General features: G+C 43.7%; 1 protein-coding gene across 1 annotated transcript in view; it reads left to right on the forward strand.

The window, feature by feature from the left end:
• The window catches only part of BICDL1 (BICD family like cargo adaptor 1), a 69700-nt gene that overhangs the window by 25112 nt on the left and 22600 nt on the right, over positions 1-21988 (forward strand). Inside the window, exons 3-4 of the mRNA XM_024197395.2 lie at positions 19957-20073; positions 21413-21424. Of these exons, the coding sequence (XP_024053163.2) occupies positions 19957-20073; positions 21413-21424 (129 nt within the window). The remainder of the gene's footprint in view (positions 1-19956; positions 20074-21412; positions 21425-21988) is intronic.

The raw sequence follows: 21988 nt of genomic DNA on the forward strand, positions 1-21988 counted from the left end.
ATTATTTTTATTACATTATGAAAACGGCAACACTCTTCCAAGATCTCACTTCCGTAGCTTGTATCACTTTGAATAAGCCTGTTATAAGACAAGGCTCCTATGTTTCATCAAGGAGTATCAGATTTGAAACAGCATGAAGGTATTTAAGAAGCCAACTCAAAGAGTTCCTCCTACATATGCATTCAGGTCTTAAGCAGTCCAGGCAAACAACGCACGTTACAACAAAGCTTAAACTTGTTCTTCATAATAATTTTAAAAACAATACTAGCTGCCTATTTAATTTTAAAAACAGCAAAAAATATCCACCTCCCTTTCCATTTCTTATAAGGAGTCTTGAAGTTTAAATCTCCTCAGTATGATAGATATGCTTGCTTTGATCTGCTTAGCTCTTGGAAGTCCAGGGGCTCCAGGCTGCTGGCCCCGTGCTGTCCGGGGTCCCTAGGGACAGCTCTGTCCGCCATTAGGGAATGTTTTCCCGAGAACCCCCTGTAACATTTCGTGAACCCCCAGGGGTTCACGAACCCCAGTTTGGGAACCACTGCTTTATTGCAACAACAGGAACCGATGACGTTTTTGTTTGTTCAATGATTGAACTATATTTCTGGGGTGTTTAGTTTTAGGATGGTTCAGATCCAGCTAATCATATCCAAGAAACATATATTGAAAGGTCCCTCATTCACAGTGAAGGACCTCTCTGGCACTTCCTGCATTTAGTGGTTTAAATGTTAAGTCTAAGCACAAGAGTAGCAATGTGCTATTCATGTTCTGATTTCGGCAGAGTTGCTGCAGACAGCCTTAGACTTTGCTGGGATTCATTGCCTGGACCCCAGGCCCATGGGTGGTGAGTTATATGGGCCTGTGATGCCTGTGCTCCACAATATTCAGGACCATGGGACCGGCTCCACCAATATTTGGGCTTATATTTTCAGAGCCATCCCGTCCATAGGATGGACCAAGGCAGCCAACCCAGGCCCTGAACTTTGGGGGGCCCCGTGCTTCAGGGGGACACGGGGTCCAGGGCGGCCTGAGGGGTTAGCAGGGTACCTGGCGCCAGCAGCAGCGAGCGTCCCGGCCCCTGTTCCGCCCCCACCCCACCTCTTCCCGCCCCTGCTCTGACCCCTCCCCGTCCCATTCCACCCCTTACCCCAAGCCCCTGCCCCGCCTCTTTCTGGCTTACACCCCCTCCCCCAAGCGATGCCGGGAGCCAGGAGGGCAGAGCAGAGTGGGGCGGGCTGGGGCCAGGTCACTCACTGCTGCTGGCGCCAGGCCCCCAGCTAACCCTCCAGGCCACCCTGGACCCCGCGTCCCCCTGAAGTGTGGGCCCCCCAAAGCACAGGGCCCAGGGAAGTTACCCTGGTCCATCCTATGGACGGGATGGCTCTGCTTGGACCTATTCTGGGCACCACCAAAAATTACACAAACCTGGTGCCCATGCCCAGGCCATCATGGCAATGAAATCATCTTCTAGGAATAGCCTAACTAATCCCAGCCAGCTGCTTGCTGTCTCCAACTACTGCCCTAGAGTGACCTGCTGGAACACTCCAGGGAACGGGGTGGGGGGGGTGGGGGGGGGAGTTGTGTGTGTGTGTGTGTGTGTGATCTTGTAATGCTTCCCTCTCCACTAAAGTCTCATGGTCCCTTAACCTCTCTGTCTGTTCTCTAATCTGTAAAATGGCCATAATATCTAGTCAGCCTCCCAGGTGAGAGGGAATTAAAGTAGGACAACACTTTAGGTTTTCAAAGTGCTGTTGTATGCACACTTTATTATCAGGGTGATTTTATTCTAACATCACCCATCTTGACCCTGAGACCAGACACAATGTTCTAACTTCTTACTTCTAAGCGATCTACTATGGGTGGAGCAGGGGGAAAGGAAAGAAAGATAGGGTTTGATATTCTTCAGGGTAAAGCTTTGGTCTTCATGGGTACAAAGGTCCATAGCTGAAGGAGGAGTGAGAGGTTTCTCCCACACACCCCTTCAATGTGAGACCTCTTACACACCTGCCCTGGTGGGAATACACACACTTCCATATACAGGATAAAGGAAACCACCAATGACAATGAGAGGACCTAACGTTAAAACTAATAAAAAGGAATTACTTTTTCACACAATGCACAGTTGGCCTATGGAACTTATTGCCACCCAGATATCTTTGAGGGCCAGAGTTTACCAGGATTCTAAAGAGAATTGGACCTTGATACTGATGATTCAAATGTCCAAAGTTACAATAGGAAAGATTTTTTTCTTCAGTACTTAGAAAAGGATGTAAGCCCTCACCTCTAAGGCCATAAACCAGCCTCTAATCGATGCGGCTTAGAAACGGTCTCTGTGGGCAAATATAGAAGGGGGAACTCACTGCTAGCATACCCCTCACAGCTGGGCATAGCAACTCTTTCCTGTTTGGCACCCTCAGCCAACAGTCACTCTGGTCCTGCATTGGTCTGTCTCCTCTCATGACTCAGTCCTCCAGCCAGGTCACATTTAGTCCAGGGATATCTAAAAGTTCAACAAAAACAAATGTCTAATTTCTCCATCTGGTCTGCCACCCTCAGTTCTGGACCCAGGGGTCTGTACATGCTTTTCTCAGAGTTTCCAGTAGTCTATAGCCCTTTCTCAGGGGGCTCACGCCACCATACTGCTGGCTGGTAGGAACCCAGGCCCACTTACAACACTAGATTCCAGCTCAGGAACCCTAGCACAGGCAGCCCAGGTTCACTCCAGCAGACTCCTTGCTGCCACCTCCCTGGACTTCTACCTACCACGCCTTTCTCCTCACCCTGCAAGAGCTTTCCTATTCCCTACCAGAAAGCTGACTGCAAAGATTCTCCCTATTACCCCCATCTGTGCCACATTTTCTCTCTTTATAGGAACCACTCAGCTTCTCAGCAGCTCTGTTTCATCATTAATTAGGTCTGGCCAACCCTCCAGGTGCAACCGAGTGAGTTAATTGGCCTCTCCAGCCCATATTAACTCTTTCATCACCTGTGTGCAGTAGGCACCCCATCACAGCAAGTAATACCGTAATTGCCTATTGCAGGTTTTCTTGCACCTTCCTTTCAAGTATATGGTACTGGCCAATGTTGGAGAGAGGCATTCCCATACCAAATCAGACCCGTGGTCTGTCTAGTCAGTATCTATCTTCCTATAAAGAACTATAGTATGGATAATATTCCTTTTCCTTCTCTTGCTCTTCAGCTCCCAAGATGATGAATGTCATGTAAAAACCTAGATAAACAAAATAGGCCATATTCTTGACCCCCGTGCAGACACTTCCCACAGGTCTGGTGGCACAAAAGGACCGGAAAGCTACCATGGTCAGGGTCTTCCCCAACCTGGGGGAATCTTTGGGTGTTGTTAAGTTGGTGTAGCTGTCTGTCTGCCACTATCATGCCCATGACATAGGGGGCATCACTGGCGCATGCTGTGCGAAAGCAATCCTCAGCCATTAATGGCAATGTAAGATAAAGCAGCTCTGAAACTTGCAGTAGGGGCCAAACCAGGCCTGGCTGTCCCAGGAAATGCAAAAGGGGCATAAAGCTACCTTTCTGCCTCCACCTCAGGTCCTTCATTGATAGGGTGACCAGACCGCAAGTGTGAAAAATCGGCACAGGGGGTGGGTGGTAATAGGAGCCTATATAACAGAAAGACCCAAAAATCGGGACTGTCCCTATAAAATTGGAACATCTGGTCACCCTATTCTGGTCAACTTATTCAGCTTTGTTGTATTGGGCCCAAAAAAGTGGTGTTGGTGCTGTTCCTTTAAAATTAAAGAGCGAATGAAACTAGATGGAATAATGGCACCTGAAGTGCCTGTGAAAACTAGGAGATCAGAAAGAGGGGATAGGGATAGAAAAGAATTAAACGGGGAGGAAGGCAAAAACAAAGGAGGGAGGAGCAGAGCAGAGAAACCAAAGTGTGTGAGGGAACATAGAGAAGAGTTAAAGCAACTGAAACCAGACAAAGTTTTGAAAATACAGATTGAACCCATGAAGAAGTACCATAACAGAGAGTCTATACACTGACCTATTATTTACTCCAGTTTTCTAGGAGTAATATGGTTTGTTAAAAATAAGCCTCACCTTAGGTAGCAAGGTTATACATAGCCACACATTACACAAATATGCCTGGATGGCCATGGTAAGGGAAGCCTATGCACATTTAAATCTCCCCCAAGAGCAAATTTCTGAGCTAGTGAGAGAGAGAGGACTCCAGGTTTGCCCCAGGCCAGAAAAACAGTCCAGTCAGGGGCCAGAACCATGGGGCTGCCATGTAATGTGACGTAAGCAGCATATTGATAAGTGGGACATGTGAGTAGGCATAAAAGAGGCTGAGTCTGAGTGTAAGGGAGCTGTAATTCTATTTCCTAACATGGTTCTATAAGCCTGTTGTCCCGTTCACACTCCAAAAATCAGCTGTGCTAGAACATGGATGCACCTAACTGTGACAAACAACTACACACTGGTGCTTTTAGAATTGTTGATGTAGCTTGAGCCTATATTGTTGTAACCAGCATGCTGAAGGGCTGGAAGAAAGTGTAAGTTACACCATCTTTGATGCATTCCTTCATTCAACCCCATATTTGGGCACGCAGTGCTATGATACACTTATTCTTCCTACCAAAAACTCATGCATGTACAAGAGAAATATCAGCCACATCCCAGCCTGGGATGCAGAATAAAGTTTTCTCTTCTGACACTGATCCCATTAATCTTGCTTTTCACTAACAGGAGATATACAGTATGAGAGGAAAAGAAAAATATTAATTTAAATGCAGCATTGCTATGTCAGATCCCAGTTTAAAAGCCTGTTGTAGTTTCTTAAGAATTACTGTACTGGATCAGTGTGCTCTCAAAACGTGGAATAATCTGCATGCTCTCCCCTATGAGGTTAGCCTTGTTTCTCCATTTAAATAAAAATAGTAACGATAAATGAACTTGCATGGAAAAGGAGACAAAGAAAATGCAAATTGCCAGAATTAAAAAAAAAAACTCCCCCAAAATAAATCTGATTCTAACTGTGTGTGAGCATGAAATCTCCCTGCTCCCAGTTAAGAGGAGCTGACACAGCCACACAATTACTTTGTCTGTTTTATTCAGCGCTCATTTCAGTTGTTGTCCTCTTGAAATATTTCTTTTTATTTATTTTGATTTGTAGAAACAGCCACGAGGCGCCTATCCTAAGCTCCAGGCAGCCTTGACAATTATTTAAAAGCACAACTAAACAAAGATAGAGGAAGCTGCTGCTGATTTTATCTACTACAACAGCAAATGGTTAAACCTTGCAGCAAAGGAATAAATGAGGAAAATGCCCCATACTCCCTATAAATACCCGATGCCCCTTGAACAACATCCTACTCCCCAAAAGCCACCGTGGAATGAGGAACCTTGCAGCATGCCCTGGAGAGCAACAGGACTGAACTACTTCAGACCAAGGGGAGGAGTGCGTTACCTGCCAGCCATTCCTGCTCTTTTATACTGAGGGAATTCTAGCTCAGGTGTCTTTGCTAATCTCCACAGCAGCAGCCTGGCTCCGGCAGAGAGGTGGTCTCTCAGATAGGCAGATCCCAAGCCATTTAGGGCTTTGTAGGTCAAACCTAATATCTTAAAATCCTCCCAGAAATCCATGGGGAGCCGGTATAGATCACCAACATGCCATCCCTATAAACACTAGAAGGGACCTCACTCGACAGGACCTCTGCTTAACTAACTCCACTCCCATCTCCAAATGGACAGACCAGCTGTATCAGGTGCAGGAGAGGGTGTTTATATGTTTACTCTCACTCCCTTCCACAAGGCTTTGGTAGTGACAGCATCAATAAAAACTCTCGCCTGAGTGGCACTCATAGGGTATCTCTACACTTTGCACTGGGCGTGTAATTCCCAGTGGGAGGAGAAATTCCCATGCAAGCTCTGACTCAGATAGTGTGCTAAAAATTCTGTAGCCTACAGGCACATACCTGAGGCGACTAGCCCTCCAATCACTTGCGGCACCACAACTACCCTCTGTTTTTAGTACTCTATCTCAATCAGACCTCAAACTGGGAATTACACCCCCAGCTCAAAGGGTAGATGTACTCTGAGGTCCCCACCTCAGGACAGAGTCCAAGTAGGTGGAGCTCTTGGAATATAAATCATATTCCTCAGTCTGATCTTGCCAGCTGTGACAGGAAGCTGTCTTGGTCAGGGACTGGAGCACGTGCTATCAAATCTTCATCTGCTGGGAAAGGACAGTATGTTAGCAGCAATATAGTGATGGAGACCATCCTTTTTGAAGTGGGCAGATAGGGTGACATAAAACAGACACCTCTGTGTATAATCCCCACTGTGCTTGGGTTGGTAATATTTTTAATCTGAGATCTGGACAGTGTCCTCAGCTTCCTCTCTACCCAATTGACTTGGATTTGCCTTGATAGGAATGACTTCACTGCTGATAATTACACAGAAAGCTAGAGTGCAGGTGACGGTCATGCTGCTTTGAGCATTTGTGCCGCTTTCACCCACTCCAAACTGAACCTGTTTGGTCTGTGACTACTGAAAACACTCAATATGTCTGCGCTCAGTGTTGTCAAGAAGCAGCAAATTTAGTGCCAAAGAAAAAACAGTTCAAAAACAATTACAATGTATCCTTCTAGAGCAGATCTCTGCTCCTACTGAACCATTCCGGGGAGGTTTTTACATTAAACAATAACAGAGACTGACCTACATTTTCAAAACCGTGGCTGCCCTCATAAATCTAATTAGGACATTGGTGCCCCAAATTCAGAGTACAAAGCTAGGCACAAAAGTGTCTGTGCTTACAATATCCTTTCAGTGCATTCTGATTTACACATGTAGTTACACTATCCCCAACCTTTGGCAGTGACATCACCTCAGTAGCTCTTTCTTTTCTCCTGCCAGAATTTTATTTCCCTCCCCACCCCTCCAACAAAAACTTCAATTATTTTTATATGACCTGAAAGTGGCTTGTTCCAGCACAGGTGACCACTCATGCAGCATATGAAGGGATGTCCCTAATTTGGTGCCCAACATCCTGTAACCTAAATTGAAAAAACAAGTAAAAACCTCTTTTCAAGCAGTGATCACATGCTCTGAAACGTGTGTATGATTTCAGACTGTGAGTAAAAACATTGTGGGATGGTGTGCCTTTAAAATAAGCTTTGTTCTTTTTATTTTTCATACAAATTGTCCTTTCTGTTAATTTACTGATTTTATTTTTGGTCTTTCCAAGCACATATTTTTGTAGGACATAGCTTGAGAGCAGAAACACAGGAAAATATGCCGAAAGCTGATTTTTAAAAATAATTGCTCTAAAAAACTGTTTAAAATCCCACTGTGGGAGGACGAGCTTCCAAAAAAGGTTCCATGCTCTTGCCTCCAGTCTCCCACATCTTCTGAAGAATTTATGCAATTGCTTCTCAAGAAAATTGACTAAAAACCAGATGAGCTCAAACCAGTCATAGGAACACTAAGGCCAGATTTTCAAAACAGTTCCTCACCCAACTCCTCTCACGTTGGCACCTAAATAAGCAACCAGATTTTCAAAAGTGTTCATCACTCAGCAGCCCCAGTCCTGGGTGCTGAGCACTTTCAAAAATCTGGCCCATTAGACTCAGAGGGTATGTCTATATAGCGCACACACACAAAAATCCACCGCAGTGAATCTTGGACCCCGTGTCAACTGATTCAGGTTTGCGGGGCTCGTGCTGCAGGGCTAAAAATATCAGTGTAGACGTTCAGGCTTGGCTGGAGCCCAGGCTCTGAGACCCTTCCCTCTTCGCTGAGTTTCAGAGCCAGGTCTCCAGCCCAAACCCAAATGTCTGCACTGCTATTTTTAGCCCTGCTGCACAAGCCCAAGTCAGTTCACCCAGGCTCTGAGACTTGCTGCTACCAGTCTTTTTTGCTGTGTAGGTGTACCCTAAGTTGTGTAAGTAGCTATTAAGAGAGTCTTCATTATAGAGTAACCTAATGCAGTCAAATGCAGCAGCGTTAGCCCCAATTAGAGTTTATTGCTGCTATTATTTCTTTGTTGCATGGCACTTCCAAAAACAAAGGCCAAGTCCCTGCCCTGAAGAGCTTACAGTCTCAGAGCCGGTTCCTGTAAACACGTACATCAATGGGACTATGCACCTGTGTAAAATTATGCATTAGTGTAAAATGTTTGCAGTGTTCAACGCTAAGTTAAGTCAAGCACAGGGGGAGACGACATAGAAAGGAGGTTGGGTGGGAAGAATAAAGGAAAAGACATGATGATGCAGCCTCCAGGATCTCCATAATGCACTCACCTTTAGAGATAATCATTTAAAAAACCAACTAACCAACCAAAAACAGAGACATCATGGATCCTGCCCCAAGGAGCTTCCAATCTAAAACAGACAGACCATTTTTTGCTATCATGAAGGAGAACAACAATTTAGGATTGTGTCTGGAGGCTGATGAAAATATAGAAGGAAAAGTATTCGGATGCTAGGTTACGTGCATGGAGGAGACAGACCTAATAGACATCTAAAAGCTTTTCATCTGGATGTCTAACCGCCCAGTTCTATGGTCAGCAATATTCTAGGTTGTTGGGAGAATAAAAAGGACACTGACTGACCAGGGAGTATTGCTAGTAGGCAAAGCCTTGTCCACCAGCACAGTTAGAAAGCATGATGATGCTTTCCTTCAAAGGAGAGACAGTTTGGGGGGGTGTTTTTTTTAATGTGAACCTACAATTGTACTGTACTGGTGTGTGAACTACTGCACTCTTCGTGTGATGGAATCGGAGCTGTTTTTAGGATTTTCACCTTTTAGTGGCTGGCCTACAAAAACATTCTGTCCTCATGTGACTGTCAGTGGGCAGAGATTCCCCGTTAGCCCAAAGAGGAGTTTGTATATTTATTGAGTGCATAGTCCTGAGTTGGATTCCCTGTGCCCAAGTATTAATTTTAAGTTTATGACCACGGCTTTTTATGTATGCAACCAAAAATTAGTTTTATTGTGTGAGTTAAAATGAAACTCCTGCTACTAAAGTGAACTTTTACAGTGATTGGGGTGGAGGCTTTGTTCACTATCCAGCAACAGTCTGTGCTCAAGTCCAAGGAAAATTTCATCAGCTCTGGGGCTTCAAGATTTGAGAAAAAAACACTTGAGAAGCTAACAAAATCAGCATGAGTGTCAGCTGAACATTTTATTCTAGAACTGAACTGTGATGTGAGTGACAGGACAGAAATTGAGCCTAATTAATGGTTGGCTTAATAACCCTTAGATCTTATTTAAATCTGTCTCAGAGAGTCATATGTAGAGTTTAAAGCCAGAAGGGACCATCAGATCATCAAGTATGACCTCCTGTATAGCACAAGCCACCAATACCACCCAGCACCTGCACACTAAACCCAACAAACAAAATTAGACCACCAAAGTATTACAGCCCATAGGAGACTAAACTATTATGTGCCACAGGCAGAGAACAGGAGGGACCGACATGCACCAATGCCCGAGGCCTGTGCAAAGGCAGGGAATTGATTGAGTGAGATATACTCAGATAATCTTGGTATGTGACCTGCACCACATACTGCAGAGGAGGGAAAAATAAAACCAAGGTCATACCACAGTTTGGCTTGGGGGAAAATTCCTTCCTGATCCTTGTTTAGATATATTGATTTGTTCTGCAAACTAAGAAAGTTATTTTCTTCCTTCCCTTTTCTGTTTGAGACTGTTCTCTCTTCAGTTGGGGGTGGGGTGAGGAGGAGTTTTTTCAGATTTTACTTGCCAGTCAGTTTCTTAAAAGTTATGGGCCAAGTTTTCTAAAACAGCCTCTGAATTTGTGTTTGCACTTCTTGGCACACATCTATTTGCAGGTGCAAATAATATACTTTTGACATCCACCTATTCAGTTTGCAAGCACTGACATATTAACACCTACAGATCATATAGATAGAGGTCAACAGTCTGTTTGCAGGCACAAATTTAAACATGGTGTAAAAACGCTTTTGAAAGCTTGGGCCATCTAATGGATTTCCTTTTGTTTTCTGATTAATGCATGTTAAGATCTAGAATAGAGTTTACCTTAAACGTAGAAATTGCATCTCTGCACTTTATGCGTGAAAATGTTAGAATTCATTTCCCATCCTTCACAACTCTGCCTTGATTGTCACATATTAAATGTGACCCAAATAACTCTGGTGTGTTCTCCCCTTTATTATTTATGTTAAAGAAATGGATGTCAAATCATTTTTAGCTTCCAGCAGTCCCGCATTTTGGGCCTCTCATTGTGACCCACTTTTAGGCATAGGCACATTTTAAGAGAGAGGATAGAAGTCATATTTTTGAACCTGGATGGCCAGTCTCTCAGCTAAGCTTCAGCATAAGATACTTCCTTCAGTACTGACTTTGAGAATAGAGGCTAGATTCCCCTGGGTTCCAATTGCCGCTAGGAGCTTGGAGCCTCTCTCTTTCTGAAGAAGTATTTCATGTTTATGCCCACACTGATATCTATTCCTCATTTAAAAATAAACACTCTTGAAGATATTTGGAAGGTCCTATGTCCCCAGCTAGTCACTAGGGTACATCAACACAGCAATAAAAGACCCACAGCACAGCTTTTGGGCTCACGGGACTCAGGCTCTGGAGCTGAAAATAGCTGTGTAGATATTCAGGCTTGGGCTGGAACCCCGGGCTCTGACACCTTGCGGGAGGGTCTCAGATCCCAGGCTTCAGCCCAAATATCTACACTGCTGTTTTTAGCCCCGCGAGCCTGAACTGATTGACCTGGGCTCTGAGACTCACTGCCATGAGGTTTTTTTATTGCAGTGTAGAGGTACCCTAAAAAGGAGTTAAAATGTTGTGTATTTCCGTTAGAGTATCTTTTGGTCTATGCTCATGATTTATTTGTGGTTCTGCTATAAGGAATGTCTTTGACTTTTGGATTTTACACTAGAGAGGCCACATACAGGCTGATTTTTGCCACAGTCCGTATTAAGAACTCCAAGCATGCCCCTATTTGCGGAAACAGTTATTTGTAGAAGCTTTGTCCAAAAAAATCACAAGGACATTCTTCTCCTTTAGCACCCTACAGAGTTCCTGAAGTCCCCTGTGATCTGTGAAGTATCCCATGAAACAATGTCATTAGTGCGGATATGCATCATCACCAGTGGATCATTGCACGCTGACTTCAGAAGCCTATCAAATCTTCAGTGAGATCTCACGCCTTGCCTCCAGGAACAGAGCACCCCATCTGATGCCCACCTGTCCGTTACAGAACTTTCTTTCAATCTCCTTAGTATAGAATCCCCTTCGATAGTTGGAGATCTCTTTGCAGACTTGCTTGATTGTCTTGTGAGTTAGGCTGAGTAGCCATCCACAGGAGTGTCCCATACATCTCTGCATTCCACTCAACCAACTGGATCTTCAGAGGTATTTTCTGCAGTTTCCATGCTAAGAACACAGTGATTAAATACTTCTCGCTATGAGGAAGTCCTCCTGGTCCTCTTTTCTCATAGTCACAGCCTGCCCATCCTCATCTACCTCCAGACATATAGAATGCTGCCTGGTCCTCTTGTCTCTGATGGTTACAAACTGCCCAGCCTCCTTTCTGGTTTCCACACACTCTGGCTCCTTGGTGGCCAGCTCCTTTCTTTCTTGAATCTGGTGTGGTGATATTTCCCAAATCAGATTATCCAAAATCTCCTCACCCTCTCTGATGATCCAGTGTCTGTTCTTTTTCTTCCAGCCCAGTCATAATTTCACACTTCATACAGAGGAAGTTCATTCTGGTTTCAGGCAGGAAAGAAAACATGGTATATCTGTTGCAGGTCAGCACTGTTCCATCACGCTACTGAGCATAGAACTTCATATAGAATGAAAGCCTAGCATATTCCCTGTCTAAACTCCCGCTGAAACTCCCATTTGCTGCTCCTGTTTGCTAGGCAACTGACTTATATACTAAACCTCACTGCTTAAACCCACCCCCTAAATAACAGGGAGGAATTACTCACTCATACTTCAGACACTGGAGCTGATCAAAGACCCCAGGATGACAGCCACATGGTTCTCACGAAGAAATAAACAAACACACCTGTCTTACCTGGCTTATTCAGAGCCCACAGCCCAGCCACATGACCCTCTTGGAAAACAAAACAAACAACAGATGGACTAAACACACCACTTACCAAGTGCCTCTGTCTCCAAGCACAGGATCCACAGCTATTCTTTCTGGAACTTCCGTCAATTGGGCTTCCCTTAGGTCTGTCTAAAAAGTACTTGGCTTCTGATCATACCCCATAGACCAGAAGACAGAACTTCAAGATTTAAGACTCCCTGCCAGGCTAGAGGAGTCCTGAACCTGTCAGCTTGACTCAAATTGCAGGTGATGAAAGAGCAGCTATAGGTGAGTGGGTGATGCTCCATATTTGCAGGCGTTGCTTGCAGACATTAAGGGAGTTGATACTGGGTAGAAAGAAACCTCTTTCAGAAAATGAAATACTTCCACACATTAGCTAAGCAGATAGGGCATATTCACCCATTGCCCCTGTATGAAATATACCTGCAACAGTGCAACAACCCAACTGTGGATAGAAAGACAAACATACACTTTCACAGACACTGAAAATGCCAATGTTCTAAAAATATCCTAGGATATTAAACCTGCTATGCAATGCTAACAGCCCTTCAACTGTGTGAAAAAATCCCTTCTTAAAGCCTTTACCATAGAAGAGTTTTCAAATAGTGTTAGGAATTTTTTTGCTTCCATCATGTGATACAGACAGAAGTTCTAATTTTTCCAGTGTAATTTTTTAACATAGAAAGCCACAATATCTAGCACAAGATACTGTATAATTTTTATTGAACTATGTAATTGAGATTAACCTTTTACTCAGGGTGGTTTTGCACTGCAAAGTGACTATGTAGAAATGGTGGTCTTTTATTGAACTAATTTCTGTTGGTGAGAGAGATAATTATGAGCTCTGTGTAAGCTCAAAAGGTCGTCTCTCTCACCAACAGATGTTGGTCCAATAAAAGATATTACCTCACCCACCGTGTTCTCTATGTAGAAATGGCACTTTCTTACTATGGCAGGGGGGAGGAGAAACAGCTGATCTGGCCCCTGAATTCTGTAATCTTGGCCCTGGTCTACACTAGCGGGGGAGGGATCGATCTAAGTTACGCAACTTCAGCTATGTGAATAACGTAGCTGAAGTCGACATACTTAGATCTACTTACCACGGTGTCTTCACTGCAGTAAGTCGACGGCTGACGCTCGCCCATCGACTCCGCCTGTGCCTCTCGCCGAGCTGGAGTACAGGAGTCGACGGGAGAGCGCTCAGGGGTCGATTTATCGCGTCTAGACTAGACGCGATAAATCGATCCCCACTGGATCGATTGCTGCCCACCGATTCGGCAGGTAGTGTAGACGTACCCTTGGAGAGGCAAAGGACAGAATCCATGCAAGGCCACAATAAGAAACACTTCACAGCTCTAAATTAACTATATAGCACTTAGAAACTACGATAACAGGTGCTACAGAGAAAGCGTGGAAAGATTTATCTTTGTGTGTTCAAAGTCATAACTGCTGACTAGTCAACACAATTGTTAACAGTTTGAGTTGCAGTGGCTGGCAATTAGGAAAGGCTTCATTTCACTTATAAAATGAGCACATTTAATCTGGAGTTATTGAGAGGCCATAAACAAGGAACTCCATGATATTGCTCTTAGAGTCACTGTTCAGAGTGGACCTGAATAAAACTTGACATGAATTGGAAGCATTGGTAAAAATCTTTAAGCTCCCAAATCAATAACGGGACATATATAAAAAACTTTATTATTATGGAGAAATATATTTTAAAACAAAATATTTAATAATTTCCTTTTCTACTTACCTTTCAAGACCCACATTCATGGTTCCTTTGCCATCCCCTTTAAAAATTGTAGATATTGCAGGTATCTTAAAGCCATGGAGGCAATGCATGAAACTGCTGAACTGTACGTGTTAATGATCCAGGAGCAGTGACAGAGGAAAGGAGAGCTCTTGAACTCAGCTATTGGCAAATTAGTAAATGAGTAACTCAGTCACTTTCCTAATTTTTTTTCATTTTGCCATTAATTAAGAGCTGTCTCTCCTATTATATATGATTTAGTAAACTAACATTTGTCTTGAATAGTCTTCATTAAATTTATATTGTCTTCCTTATAAAAGTACATTAGGTAGAGATGCTGGCTTCTTACAGTCTTGTTAGCTTTCTATATAGGACTTATTTTTAGAAATGGTCCTTTGAAAAGTTGATCCAAAATTTCCCCAAACATTAGGAAAGTTTGTATCTTCCTCTGAGCCTGGCAGTTCTCATAAATTCCAATATTAAAGCTCTTGGGATTATTTTATTTCATAAACCACATTTTTCTGCTACATTATCTGCTTGGTTTTATTTCTTAGCAGTTAAAAAGAAAAAAACAGAGACATTCATCAGGGCTCCAGTAGAAAGCGTCTAGTAAAAAAAGGAAGTCTTTAATTAAACACTTGAGGCCAAAATCATAGAAATATAGGACTGAAAGGGACCTCAGTAGATCGCCTAGTACAGTCCCCTCAGTGAGGCAGGACTAAGTATTATGTAGACCATCCTTGACAGGTGTTTGTCTAACCTGTTCTTAAAAGCCTCCAGTGACAGAAATTTCACACCCTCCCTATTGTTCCAGTGCTTAGCTACCTTTACAGTTAGGAAGTTTTTCCTGATGTCTAACCTAAATCTCCCTTGCTGCAATTTAAGCCCATTATTTCTTGTCCTGTCCTTGTGGTTAAGGAAAATAATTTATCACCTCCTCATTATAACAATATTTTACATACTTGAAGACTGTTATGTCCCCCCTCAGTCTTCTCTTCTCCAGCCGAAACAAACCCAGTTTTTTCACTCTTCCCCCATAGGTCAGGTTTTCTAGACCTTTAATCATTTTTGTTGCTGTCCTCTGGACTTTCTCCAGTTTGTCCACATCTTTCCCAAAGTGTGATGGCCCAGAACTGGACACACTGCAACTGAGGACTTATCAGTGCTGAGTACAGCGGAAGAATTACTTCTTGTGTCTTGCTTACAACACTCCTGCTAACAGATCTCAGAATGATGCCGCTCTCCAGCAGCAGTGCCGGGCGGGGAAGCCCCTGTACCCCAAGCCCACTCTGCGACAGCAGTGCTGGGTGGGCGGAACAAAGGAAGCCCCTCCCCCAGCAGCCCCCAACCCCATCCCCGGCAGAAGTCCCTGGGTGGGGGAAGCCCCAGCACCCCCATCCATCCCCAGCAGAAGCCGCAGGGAGGCAGGGGAAGCCGCCATGCCTGACCCCGCTGTCCGGCAGAAGCGCTGGGCAGGTGGGACGCCCCAGCGCCCTGACCCTGATCCCCCGCAGAAGCACTGGGGGCAGCAGGGGAAAACTCTAGCACCTGGACCCCTGCTGCAGCTCTGGGACTGGAGGAGCTCTCACTCCCCACTGCACATCACGGGGCTATGGTACAGGGACAGAGCTTCTCCGGTCTTGGGGCCACAGTGGCGGGGTGGGCAGAAAGGAGCAAAAGGGCTGCAGTGGGCAGGGGACCCTGGGTGGAAGGGACGGAAAGGGGTGGGGCTGTGGGTAGGACCACAGGCGAAAGGGGCGGAACAGATGTGAGGCCGCAGGCGGAAGGGGTGGGGGAGGCCCCCCATTTACTCTGGCTCAGGGCCCCAGGAAACCTTAATCCACCTCTGAAGAAAAAGGTAGAGCAAAGACAAGATCTTTGAGAACACTAAAGGTAAATGGACATATTAAAATCAGACATTGTTAAATGTTAGGCAGAACATGAGCTGAGCAATTTGGGGACTTTATAAATCAAAATAATAAATATTTAGGTTTTCTGATTCTACTTATTGTTTAACTGAAACTTGTGTTGCTCTGTAACCTTTAGAGCATTTGATTCTATTCAGATTTTTTTCTATAAAATAATTTAAATGTAGGAGGAAAATTCAGTCCTTTTCAATCCATATCTGGAGGAGTGAATTTGGCAGCATCATCAATAACCTCCAGAACCAAGCTGGCACGAAAATTCAACAGTGACAAATGGATCTCAATACACGGCGACCAGCTGAGAAGTGATCTTCTTGGATCTGTGAATGCTGGAAAATTTGGGAATGTAAAAATAAATTATTTGATTAGCTAAGGGTGATTCTGGATTGGAACCATTTCTCTCCATGCTGTTGAGGAGAGAAATAAAGAAACATGTGATGTGGTCACTTCCTTTTTATCTCCACTCGGCTATTGGTGGGTGACTATGTTTCCCACACTTTATGTGGCTCAGGAAGGTGTTATTTTACTCACCTCCACGAGATGACCTCAGCCAGGTGAATCGAGCTAAAACTACAACTTGCCATGTCTACATTAAGATTTTGTGTGTTAGCTATCACATTGTACAAATACACCTGTTTTTACTAGTGTAGACATGCCCCATGACAACAGTGAATATGTGTTCTCCCTCATCACAAAGTAGTAAAAAAAAAAAAATTCTTAGCAGGTGATTTAAAACTATGTTTCAGTCTTGTGAGCTATGTTAATATTGTAATCATATTAACCCCCCAAAAAACCCAACGTGCCATGTATCAGTCTGTGTCTCTGTTGGGTAAGTGTTGGATTGTGTTGCACTGATGATTCAGCCCAATCAAGCATATCAGCCAGCTTGAGGCCTCAGCAGATAAATAGTCTACTCTGCCTTACCTTTTACCTTTTCAAAGGAATAGTGGTAGAGACATAATTTACCACTGAGCAGACAGTCAAAGTGGATATGCTTTTCTTTTTCACTTCCAAGCTTACCACCAAGCTAAAAGAATCACAAAGTCCTGGTGACAGGTTTCAGAGTGGTAGCTGTGTAGTCTGTATCAGCAAAAAGAACGAGGAGTACTTATGGCACCTTAGAGACTAACACATTTATTTGGGCATAAGCTTTCGTGGGCTAAAACCCACTTCATCGGATGCATGAGTCCCGGTGGAAATTGTTCTGAGTGGGTGGAGGGGAAAGCGTACTATGCTAGTAATATTTGCAGTGCAGTAAACTCCCCTTTAAATTGTAGCCACTGAAATCACACAATCCCATGAACCACTTTTCTCACCTCCTTCCTTGAAATGTAAAATTGAGTCAACCACAACCCCACTTCAATCATAACTATCTGCTAAAGCAGAACACTTCATCCATCAGGTCTTTCAGCAAGACAACTTGTCTTCTGTTTTGAGAAAAACAAAAAACGTTGCCATTTTCCATGTAGATTTCATGCTAAACCATCACTCCTCACATAATATTCCATATTAAAATTTTAAAAATAATAATAATAAGTAATAAAAGATTCCTGGTTGAGATGACATCTGCATAGCTGAATGGCATAGAGATTTGTTTCTCGTTAACAAAAATCACTTGCTGGAAATCAAACATTATTTTCTAGGAAACAGCATGGCGAGGGGGCCCATGCCAAAGCATTTTTTATTGCATTTCAAATTTTTACAAGTTCATGATGTAAAGGTAATTAAAATGTGTGGACTTCTGAGGTCTCTAATGGGTCTACCCAAACCAGCTGGGTGTATTGCAACAAGTTCTTTTTCTCTTACCTGAATTACTTTTTGCTGCATTATTTCTTCTTCTCTGTATTAGTACCATGTTATTTGTCTGTATAGTTCATCATCCTACAGCTAGACTAGACTCTGCAACATCAAGTCCTATGCATATCTTCTGAAACGTTGTTCCTGGAGCTCTGAGTGCTTGCATAACTTGGGTGTGGGTACCTGCATACACACATACAAACCATGTCTTGAGTCAGCTGATATGCATGGAAAATCAGATTGAGTTAATGTTGAATTAATTATCTCTATACACAACTTGAGTTTACATTGCTTAATACTATTGTTGGTCCTCAGATAATAGCATCATAATATATCGCTCTTTTAAAGCCCCGTCCTGTGTAGCACCAATTGTACCTATTAGTCTCTTCAATTCCTGTTGACATCAGTGGAAGTTGAGTGTGTCATACTCACAGAAAAAGACCTTTATAGCATCCTTCATCTGAGGAGGATGGTTGTCTTATATGTATACAGTGTTTCATGTTGAAGTATTCCAAAGCATCTTTACAAGGCTAATTAATCATATACAAAACCTGCAATTCATTGACCCTGTTTAGGGTTAATCTGATAACTGATCAAGATGCTGAGAACATTGCATCTGCTTCTTAAGGCTATCTTCCATATCGCTATGTTTTTATTGTAGTGGGTACGTGCTGCACCTGTAACAACAATGGTTAAAAAAGACAAATAAAATGGGGGATTTGCAGTGTCATTCAGAAGTGACAATTGAAGCACGAGCCAGAAACACAATATATTGGCACAGGGTAGGATAAGAACCTAAGAACGGCCGTACCGGGTCAGACCAAAGGTCCATCTAGCCCAGTATCCTGTCTACTGACAGTGGCCATGCCAGGTGCCCCAGAGGGAGTGGACCAACAGGCAATGATCAAGTGATCTCTCTCCTGCCATCCATCTCCACCCTCTGACAAACAGAGGCTAGGGACACCATTCCTTACCCATCCTGGCTAATAGCCATTAATGGACTTAACCACTATGAATTTATCCAGTTCTCTTTTAAACGCTGTTATAGTCCTAGCCTTCACAACCTCCTCAGGTAAGGAGTTCCACAAGTTGACTGTGCGCTGCGTGAAGAAGAACTTCCTTGCATTTGTTTTAAACCTGCTGCCTATTAATTTCATTTGGTGACCCCTAGTTCTTGTATTATGGGACTAAGTAAATAACTTTTCCTTATCCATTTTCTCCACATCACTCATGATTTTATATACCTCTATCACATCCCCCCTTAGTCTCCTCTTTTCCAAGCTGGAAATGGACCAGGATGGACGCTAAAATCAGTTAGTAGCCCACAACAGAGCCTTTTTTATTGACAGATATAGGCATGACCTTTGGGTGCTATGGTTCTTATTAATAGGGGTGAAGGAGTGGCTTCTTTGAATTAGGTTTGACATACAGGGAGGCAGGAAATCCTGAGAGAACCAATTAAACTATCTTTTTCCGATTTACCACCATTTTTTTCCAATCTGGAAAAAGTGGCTTTGCTCTATTTCCTTGTCTATGATTTTAGTAGGCTATGCAAGTTCAGGGATCGTTTTGAATTTCTGAGTGGCAGTAGGGTTGTTCTGTGGCTATTACTACAGCTGAAGGTCTGCAGTAGTCTCTGAGGAATGGCTGGTCGAATGTTCTGGAACTATTCTCAAGCCTCATCATACCAACCTGGGAGCCATCTTTGCTGACAAAACCAAAGGGAAGAGCATAACAAACCCCATTCAGAGATGCACCTGAAGCATCTCCCCCTTTATCAGGCCATAGACCTAAGGCAAAGATTATTAGAACCATACCAGTAGAGAGATGGCCCAGGGCTTAGTGTGGGGTGCCGGAGATCACTTTAAATCTTTTAATGAAACAACATGATTGACCCAGAGAAATCAACTTCCGGCTACCCTCACTGTCAAGCTATTCCTCGCCTCATGCCATATATAAATAGATGCAAATGAGGTAAATTTGGTCTACTAATGCTGAGACTCAGCACAAGCCTCTGGATGCCGTAGGAGTAGTGCGAAGTGAAATGGAGGAAAGCTGTGGGCTGTGTTCTTTGGTTGTCCCCATCCTTGAGATGGTTGCTAATTGCAGTGGTTCTAGGAGGCTGGGTGGGAAGACTTCTGCACTGATTTATGCAACTCAAGCGTCTTCAGCAGCTTTGTATGGGGGGTTAGCCAGCTCACAGTGTGCCTCCCCTTTTCTGAATTTTTAGTGATTCCAGACTTTGTTGGGAAATAACATCAATTTAGGGGTTTCCTTCACCTTTATAAAATCCACCTTGGGTGGGAGAAGCTAATCACTTTCCGGATTTTTTCCTGCCCCTGTTTCTCATTTAGAGGTAATTGTGTGTGGCCTCCTATTTGCAGGCATCAGAGGTGGAGAGACAACTCTCAATGCAGGTCCATACCCTTCGAGAGGACTTCCGGGAGAAGAACTCATCAACCAGTCAACATATAGTACGACTCGAAAGTCTCCAGGCTGAGGTGAGTGGCCTTCTGATCATGGTGGTTTAAGGTTTGATACGTCTCTCAAGGTACTCGGTGATATTTTAATCTTATGTAATGAACCCCTCTGAACTGGGTAAACAAAACCAAATTCCTAATGGTGATAGTTTGTGCCAGCAAGAAAAAGGGATGCTAGCTAGAGGGCAGAAGGAGATAATTAATTTAGTTGGCCACCTGTTTCTCTCTCTTAACTGATGCTCCTCGTTCACACCAACAGGACTCCTGTATATAAGTAGCAGAGTTGTCCCCTGTTTTGAAAACAGCCTGAGTTACTGTACCCAAGTGTGACACGGTGGGTGAAGTAATACCTTTTATTGGACCAACTTCTGTGGGTGAGAGAGACACGCTTTTGAGCTGACGCAGAGCTCTTCTTCAGGTCACTTAATCCTATCAGGAAGATGGAAAGCAGGGGAGACAGTGAGGTGGATCTCTGAGGAGCCAAAATGTGGGTATGTTCAGGTCACCTGAAGAAGAGCTCTGTGTAAGCTCAAAAGCGTGTCTCTCTCACAAACAGAAGTTGGTCCAATAAAAGGTATTACCTCACCCACCTTGTCTCTCTAATATCCTGGGACTGACACAGCTACAACAACACTGCATATACAAAAGTGTGTTAGTCACCTAAAGGCCTTTAAGTTTACCCTCTTTAAGGTGGTGACTGTCATACAGGCACAGCTACTGTCATGAAAGAATGTTTTGGAAGAAGCATGTCTCTCTGAGAGCTCAATGGAAGACATTCCCTGCCATTCAACTCTGAGTACGGATAATGTTGTAAAGGCAGGGGTATATACAGTCAGCTGGAAAACACAGCTCCTCCTTCCTGACTGGTGCAGTGAGAGCGCCCCATCCTGTTTCAGTTTGTTTTAGCCCCTGTCTAAAAGATAATCCTGTCAGGAAGATGTAAAGCAGGGGAGACAGCGAGGGGGAGCTTTTAGAGACAAAATGTGGGTATGTTCCAGTGGGCCACATCCAAACACACACTCCACTTCTGAGGAGGGAGCTGTTCTGAATGGCTGAGAAGAAAGCAGAAATCCTCTCCTGCATTTGAGATGTGTGTGGAAACATGAGGCCGTCCTTTATACTTATTTTAGCTCTGGATATCTTGGCCAGTATGTTGTTTGTTTCCTTTTCCTTCTGTGTTCTGGGGAGGATGGGAGATTTGAATATGAAGGACCTGGAGGAGTGGGGAAAACCCCTATTGTACAATCCTACTACTTTTTAACTGATTAGAAGAGTTTTTCCTAAACTTCTGCTTCTCTTCCCCTCCCTACCCCCTTTTTTCCTTTTCCCTTCCTGTCCTCTTCCCCTTGGTGTGGAGCAGCAGGTCCTTGAAGTAAGTACAGATGCTTTGATTGAGTTTTGAATGCATGTCTGTTACCATCACTGTGCATGCCCCACCTGTTAAGGTCCTTCCTGTCTTGCGCTTTCAGCCCATTTTTTCCCCTCACCCCCTTGCCTTGGCCCAAGGCCTGCAGGACAGTTGTGGGTTGTTGTTTTTACTTATTCACAGGGTGTTCATTACTGAGTTTTATAACAAGTACTAATGTAAAATGCAGTCCTTCTGTTTGTTCTGTGTTTCTCTCTGTTGCATCCCTTCTCTCCATTACATTGAAGTCATGCTTGTAGGGGAAGAGACTTCTCAGCAATCATTACTCATAGAAGAATAATGTTGTAATATGTACAGGAGGTGTTCTATAAATAGAGAAATGCAGATATACAAATTGACATAATATTCCTTCATCTTTCCAAACACTTGACTCCCCTGGACGAATACAGCATTCCCCCTTTCTCCAGGACAGCTGACTGTCTAGTTAATCTGTGTCCAGGCACCATCTGTACACTAGGTACATAACCATAAACATAGGGCCTGGAAGGCAGCCAGGTGGAAGAATATCAG

The sequence above is a fragment of the Terrapene carolina genome, unplaced genomic scaffold (genome assembly GCF_002925995.2).
Source record: "Terrapene carolina triunguis isolate 2854851 unplaced genomic scaffold, T_m_triunguis-2.0 Scaffold951, whole genome shotgun sequence".
Taxonomy (NCBI): Eukaryota; Metazoa; Chordata; order Testudines; family Emydidae; genus Terrapene; species Terrapene triunguis.